This window comes from Primulina tabacum, chromosome 7 (assembly GCF_025594145.1).
Source record: "Primulina tabacum isolate GXHZ01 chromosome 7, ASM2559414v2, whole genome shotgun sequence".
In the NCBI taxonomy this organism is placed as follows: domain Eukaryota; kingdom Viridiplantae; phylum Streptophyta; class Magnoliopsida; order Lamiales; family Gesneriaceae; genus Primulina; species Primulina tabacum.
The window spans coordinates 39,081,085-39,089,168 of record NC_134556.1 but is presented as its reverse complement, the minus strand read 5'-3'; the positions used below and the strand labels follow the sequence as shown (position 1 = coordinate 39,089,168).

Here is an 8,084-nt window from a genome sequence, read left to right as displayed (position 1 = left end):
CACTGCGGGTCAAAGGAGAAAAACCATGGCAGATCTCAGTATTAATGGTCACAAGATCATTATAAAACCCAATTTATTCGGAACAAAAGAAAACCCAATGAATTATTATCCGCAAAAACCCACCACAAATGAATAAAATAAAAAGGGTTTTCATTTATTTGAGGATACTTAGTACCCTGTCCAAATTCCAATGCATAGATTTTTCCAAATTCTCAGCAAATAATATATAATTAGCGCAACAGAGAAAAAGAGAGAGCTAGCTTCAAAGGCAAAAAAGAGATATCATCCAAGAATTGAATTCAGATACAAATTAATGAACTAGAAATCCAAAGGTTGAATTATTTATAAGGTTGGAGATTATGGTGGTAGTTGCCATAGACAAGGACAAAGGAAGCCAAGGTGCATTGAAATGGGCAGTCGATCATCTCTTGTCCAAAGGGAAAACTGTAACCCTGCTCCATGTCAAGCTCAAGCAGCCTGCCTCAGGTAATGTTCTTGAATCCTACATTCATTCAATCTCTCCACATGCAGCAACAGACTCAGATGTTTAATCAATTTATTTTGTACACCTTATAGATAAAAATGTCCTGCTAGTCTATCCCGGCATGCATGCATTCATCGTTTCTATCACTGCCATAGGCGATCGTAGGGGTGACAGGAAAAACAGGATTTGGATTTTGCCGCTCTAATACTTTTGAAGTTTTTTATTTTTAGTTTCTCCCCTTTCAATAAATTTCTAATTCCGACAATCAAAACAATTTTTCAGAATAAAGGGATTATTGTCTACTCCTCCAAGAAAAAAACAGGGAAGAATGTTATGCAGTAGCTTCATGACAATATTCATGTTATAGTTTCTCTGACCATAAATTACTTTTGGATACACAGTGGGAAGTTTCTCAGGGAACGAGGATGCTTCAAAAGTATCAAAGGTTAACGTGCCGATTGATGGCCAAACCAAGGAGCTCTTCTTTCCTTTTCGTTGCTTCTGCACCCGCAAGAATGTAAGGCATTCCATGCATGTATTTTCATAATAATTCTGACTGTTTTTTCATCGAAGGCTTCCATTGAATATGCAAAAGAGTAATCAATGGGGAAAATAAAAGACAATAGTCATGGGGGGAAAGGATCATATATCCTTAAATTTCAGATCATAAATTCACTTGCCTTGCCTGTTCACAAAGTCTATGTTTCGACGATCTCACAAGAATAATACATAATTAGCATAGACGTGTTGAGCGTACGACATTATAGTTTTTTGCTCAACTGTAAAACAGAATGGAAAAATATCCAGAGTCAAGGGTATGTTGGTGTACGGGCACTAGTTTTGTCCTCAAAGGTTTGAAAATAGCTATGGATCTTTGTCCTAAATTTTGCTACAATTTCTTTACATACCATACAACCATGTTAACTCTGTGTTCCTTGACTTTGATCGACATCATATAAGAATGGGAAAATCCAAGAAAAGGGTGTAATATGAGTCATGCTGTCTCTTTCCTCGAGCCTAATGAAATTCAAGATTTTTTTAGCATGTGAGCAGGTTCATACCCTCGAATGTTGTTTTAAAATAATTTTCTATTTTCATAGTATAAATAAAAATTAATATTATCTGTATCATCTGTAACATAATTATTCCGTGTAAAGTGGTCGTGTTCATGTCTGAAGTCAAGAAAATATTCAAGAAAAAACTTATATGCCCAAGTTGGGTTCGTGAAATCTCTCTCGAGCCAAGCTCGTGAGATCAAGTACTATTTATTTGCACCCATATTCAATCAAGAAATGTAAAGAAATTAAACTAGTGTATCATGAAATTAAGTTTGTTGAACGTAATTCCAATCACATGATATTTATTCTCTGTGAACAGATACGAGTCAATGAAGAAGTAGTAGAAGACACCGACGTAGCCAGAGCCCTCATCGATTATGTAAAGAACAACTTGATTGAGGATTTGGTTGTCGGCTCCACGGTTAAGAATGGCTTCATGAGGTGATAAATCTATCTAATCTATCATCAACATAAAAAATAAAGCGAGAATTTACAGACATATCAGAAGAAAACTCATAAATTTCTTTACACAGAAGATTCAAGATTGTTGATATCCCAGGCAATGTGTCCAACGGGGCGCCTGAATTTTGCAACGTTTATGTCATTTCCAAGGGGAAGATATCATCGGTCAGGTCTGCCTCCCTTACCGTCCCAAAAGAATCTCCATATCAATTGCAGAATCAAGTTAATCCACAATCTGGTTCAACTGACGCACATTTCATGCAAAGTAACAAAACACGAGGTATGATTCAGGCATTTGGTAAACTTACATGTTCAGCTTCGTTATTATTGTTTAATCCTGGATAAAGAAAACTGAACTTTGCGGTGTCTGTAGGAAATACAGCCGACAAATCGCTGCCATTGGCATCTAAGACAACAATGGATGAGATAGACACGATCAAGTAAGATGACTGATGAATTAGATTATTTTATTAAGAAGTCAGATAAAGTTGTTCGTTTACAAAATGGGAAAACATAGCAAATATAGTAAAAATGTTGAATGTGTATTGGTAAAGGACGACTCTTATAATAAGAAAAAATTCTCGTGAAATCTGAGGAAAAGTTCATCTCATGTAAGAATACAATGAAATGCATGTTTTTAAAAACTGGATGAGAAGCCACACCATATCTTGAGGAACTAACATGCACTGCTACTAATACAGGTCACCATTTACCAGAGGAAATGCTTCAAACAGATCTAATGGAGATTTTGTTATGCTTGATACGGACCTATCATATGTGAGCTCTGGCAGGCCAAGCACCGAGCGCATGATTCACACACTAGATCATGATATGTCTACGAACTCTCGTCTGTCAAACAGCTCAGACGCAGAAAACCGATCGAGTTTTGGATCTTCATTCTCTAATACCATGTCATCAGATGCAAATTACAGCTTCGGAATCTTCTCATCGAGCTCACAAGAAAGTGAAATTATTCATGGTCTGGATCCCAGACCCTGGTATGTATACAGACAACATAGACAGGTGTTGATTTCGTTATTTTCAAGAAAAACTAAGAATCTCAAAGATTATATTTATTATCTTTAAAAAATGGATAGAATTGATTTGCTGTCCCATTCCCCAGATATTTCCTCTCGAAGCATCTCCAACACAAAGTCTTCTTTCCTTATACGATTATCCTTTGTGGACTCTTTCAATATTATGTTCAATTACCATATCATTTTTCTCTTACCACATCCCAAAATTTTGTCTGATATCAAAGGAAGCATTCCCTAGAAACTGACAAGGTCCTAAAATTTTTTGAGATGTAACTCACAGAATATTATAGAAAATTCGATGTTGATCGCTACCTTATATGTAGTATACTGTTAGCTAAGAATATATGGCGTACACCATGCATAAAACTTCGCCTCAAATGTTCCAAAAATACAGGATGATGTAGAGGCAGAGATGGCCAGGCTGAAGATGGAACTCAAACAGACAATGGATATGTACAGCACAGCCTGCAAGGAAGCTCTTTGTGCAAAACAGAAAGTATGGTTCACCATTCAAAATATTTAAACTCTTTAACAAAGTTATATAAAGTCGCAAAAATAAAACTTAGCAGCAAAATGGAACATTTAAAATCAAAGCATATACCGTTCCTGAATCAGATTTCTATATTTGTGTAGGCACTGGAACTTAACCGCTGGAAAATGGAAGAACAACAGAAACTAGGAGAGGCCCGACTAGCAGAGGAAGCAGCATTGGCGATGGCAGAGAAGGAAAAAGAGAAGTGCAGGGCAGCAATTGAGAGAGCTGAAACAGCTCAAAAAATAGCTGAACTTGAAGCACACAAAAGAATGAATGCTGAAATGAAAGCAGTCAAAGAAGCAGAGGAGAAGAAGAAAATGCTGCAAAAGTTAGCACATGGTGATGCTCGATATCGGAAATACACAATTGAGGAGATTGAGGCAGCCACCGATTACTTCTCACAAACTCGTAAAATAGGGGAAGGTGGGTACGGTCCAGTGTACAAGTGTTACCTGGATCATACGCCGGTGGCCATAAAAGTTCTTCGTCCAGATGCAGCACAAGGAAGATCGCAGTTTCAGCAAGAGGTATGAAACTCTAAATGAAAAAATATATACCGTTACAACTGATATCTCTTTAGAATAGTTTTAAACTTTTGACACACATAATCCAATTAGATTAATGGGATAAAAGGTTTTATCTTGAATGGAAACAGATGGTCGTATTGTTTCTTAAGTAAGTTCGCAGATACAATGCCTCCTACAAGCCCTAGCATGATTAATGTGGTAAACAAAGATGCCAAACTTCATTGAAATAAAGCGAGCCATAGTTCTTATATTTAGCATTCTTCAAACCCTCGATGCAGGTTGAAGTTCTGAGTTGCATCCGACATCCCAACATGGTTCTCCTCCTTGGAGCATGCTCTGAGTATGGCTGCTTAGTCTATGAATACATGGCTAACGGTAGTTTGGACGACTGTCTCTTCAGGCGAGGAAACAATCCAGTGCTTTCTTGGCAACTGAGATTCCGAATAGCAGCAGAAATCGGCACTAGCCTCCTTTTCCTCCACCAGACCAAGCCAGAGCCACTAGTACATAGAGACCTGAAACCAGGAAACATTTTGCTAGACAGTAACTTCGTAAGCAAGATCAGTGATGTTGGCTTGGCAAGGCTTGTTCCTCCATCCGTAGCTGACAATGCCACACAATATCTCATGACTTCAACAGCTGGAACTTTTTGCTACATAGATCCTGAATATCAGCAAACTGGCATGCTCGGAATAAAGTCTGACGTGTACTCATTTGGAGTAATGCTTCTTCAAATAATAACTGCCAAATCCCCAATGGGTTTGACTCATCACATTGAAAGGGCCATTGAAAGGGGAACTTTTGCTGACATGCTTGACCCAGCAGTTACTGATTGGCCATTAGAAGAGGCCAAGATTTTTGCAAAGCTAGCCCTTAAGTGCACAGAATTGAGGCGTAAAGATAGGCCAGATCTTGGAACTGTGGTTTTGCCCGAGCTTAAGAGGTTAAGAGCTTTTGCTGAAGAAAGTATGTCTAGCATTGCACAAATTACTAGTCCAAAGACCTCACCAAATCACAGACAGTCTCAATCTCAAGTGAGTTTGCAGTTTAATATAAGATTTTTTCACCCAAAAACTCCCGCTAGAATAAAGTAGAATGGGACACTACAACCTGTGCAAAAACATAAATTGTTATCAACTTTTTGCAGGTCAGTGGATATCAAATACTTTCCTCCAGTTCCAGTAATAAAAAATAAAGTTCAGTCACAGGAACGCAAAGCACAAGGATTTGTTAAGTCACAAGATCCATTCCAGACAATCAAATGCCAACAAATTAGTCAAATTCAAATGGTTGTTTGGGAGGAAAATAAACCAAAAAACTGTAAAACAAAGCTGACAATGAAGGTTACAAACTCAATTTCATCCCATTCTTCAGGGAATCATTCTGAAATTCAATTAAATCCTTTTTGCATTTGTTTAAGAAGTCTTGAAACTAATTTTCTCAACAGCATATGCCAAATATATAGCAGGCCCTGATGGTTTATTTCTTTATCTTAGCTGTTAAATTAGAACAATGAGCTTGTCAATACACAATTATGGTATAAATAAATAATGTGTATTCTTCAAGAGTCTTGATTCTTAATATGCACTAAATATCTTGTATTACCCTAAGGTTTCCAATTTTACTTTCATCACAAGTTGCCCTTAGATTCTAGCTCAAAGATAAAAGTTAAAGAGAATGCTCATTATTTGGAAGGTAGATCAAAATTATGATTTGAGTATGAGTGATGAATAAAGAGGTGCCAGTTCTCCTCAGAAAGTTTTTGTATCAAAGTTTCCTCACAAAGATACAGGTCAATCGTCAAGTCATCGGTGATTCCAAAAGATTTGATTTCTCCGGAACCTTTTTCTAAGAAAGATATCAATTAGCCTTCTGTAAGTCCAATCCTTTTTTGTAACATTCCCCAAAACTACCTCAGAACTGGAATGAAAGTCGCCTTTTCCCGTAGACTCAAAAACAAGTGGATCGGTCAATACTGAAACAAAATCGTTCCAATTCAATTTGCTAAATGCAAATTTCAAATTTCTTGCTAGTCTTCTGTCCATGTATGTCAGGAGCCACTGCTTCATGTGTCATATGTTCCAAGACTCAGATGCAGGTCCCAACGTAAAGCCATTTTTGAGAAAGCCAGAGCTCTAATATTAAAGGTATTGAGATCGGGTCTAAATCCTGCCTCCACCATCCTCACAAACTCCCTCTGAAAGCTTTTCATTCCAAAATCTGCAGCATAGGATAGTAATAGCAGGTTCCAAATAAGATTACCAACATCTCCCCTACAAAGACCTACATTCTGCAGATTTAATGGATCTATTATTCACTGGTACTTGAGAAAAATATAATACATTCTCAAATTGTGTTAAAAAAAATTTAAAAAAAATTAAACAAAATTAAGTTGCTGACAAAAAAAAACTTTTGTGACACATTTTTATTGATCAATTTTATAATATAGGTTTACGACTTGACTTAACTCGTGAAAAATATTATTTTTTATGACATAAAATATTATTTTTTATGATAAATATGGATCAAATCAAGTTGTTTCATGAAAATAGAAAATAGACTCGTGACACAATCTCACTTGTAGTTAATCAAGTTACAATTTACGAGACAATGCCTAATTTTTTTTTTTATAAAATTACTCCTACTCAAATTTATAATAGTTTAGTTTCAGATAATTACTTTTAGTTCATTCTAGATTGCTTTGGTCTTTCTTATATTTATACACATCAATTTTGAATGGGCACCATCAATTTTGAATCACAAATAAGGGATGATAACGAGATGTGGGATGAGTTTGTTATAATCATCTATGTACTAATCTCCGTCCTCAAATTATATCTTTGTATATATCTTCACTTCTAGCTAATCGAAGAATCCCCATCCATGAACCCGACCTTGAATTTGTCCTTGTCCTCGTCTGCACTTCAAATACTCATTGAGGTCATCAATGTACATTTTAATTATTATTAATAATTATAATTTTTATTAATTGTTATTATTATTGAGACGGGTTCGAGAATGTAGATAGCATCCCCATACCCGCATCGATTTGTTGTTGGACTTTAAAAAAATTCTCGAACTCGAATCTATACCTCGGTAAGGTGTCCCTGAACTCGTTCGTTTTGGATTTTTCCCGCAGGACCTCGAAAACTTAGAGAAATTAGTCATCCCTGACCACAAGTTTATTGAGAGACAATAAAAACTAAACACAACCATGATTATATAAAACAGTATGATTGATTGGGGAACCGATATCATATACCAAGAGCATGAATTTAATCAATTAGTGATGCCCTAATCAATTGTATTCTTTTGCTTTTATATATTCAAAGACGCTTTTATATACTAAAAAAATGTACGTGCGTTGCACGTAAAAATCTAAACTGTTGAAAATATATGTACGAAATTTTGATAATATTTAAATGAATTAAAATATGATTAATAACATTTATCAACTGAAACAAACTAAGCCATAAAAAATAAAAAATCATGACCATAGACGGTATATGAATCAGATAAATTATCTTATCCACTTGACACACTTTTCAATATGCTTCTTGGTTGATTTTGACAACTCAACAACTCTTTGTCGTAGTTTGTTATAATATGCATATAACTATTTTGGTATGTTCAGCAAGTATCTGATCGTCTTTAACATCTATTATGTTATTTACAATCTTTATTGGGGATCTGACATGCTCGTAGTTTGCTTCTTTATCACGTCATTTTTTCTGTTTTCTACATTGTTTTTATCTGATAATCTTATTTTCCCGACTATTTTTTTATTGTTAAATGATGTTTTCCGCTTTTGACAATCATCAACTATTAACTCTTAAGAAATAATGCTTTTTCTCGTGATAAGTTTTCACTTGTGACTAAAAATATGTATAACCTATATATTCTTCAACAACATAACCAATGAATGATGTCGCACCTTTTTCAAATATTGTGATATTTGTGATATCATTTTTATATATTTAG

The 8,084-nt window shown here is 35.5% G+C and overlaps 1 protein-coding gene across 1 annotated transcript; it reads left to right on the top strand.

Annotated features, from left to right (window-relative positions):
• Positions 1 to 272: 272 nt before the first annotated feature.
• Positions 273 to 5,500, top strand: LOC142551901 (U-box domain-containing protein 52-like). Its single transcript, XM_075661381.1, is given in 11 exon segments — positions 273 to 486; positions 886 to 1,001; positions 1,862 to 1,983; positions 2,076 to 2,284; positions 2,378 to 2,444; positions 2,706 to 2,968; positions 2,971 to 3,002; positions 3,436 to 3,537; positions 3,675 to 4,103; positions 4,382 to 5,137; positions 5,251 to 5,500. Coding segments are annotated over 11 exon segments (2,271 nt in total). The 5' UTR covers positions 273 to 359; the 3' UTR covers positions 5,299 to 5,500.
• The last annotated feature ends 2,584 nt before the right edge of the window (positions 5,501 to 8,084 follow it).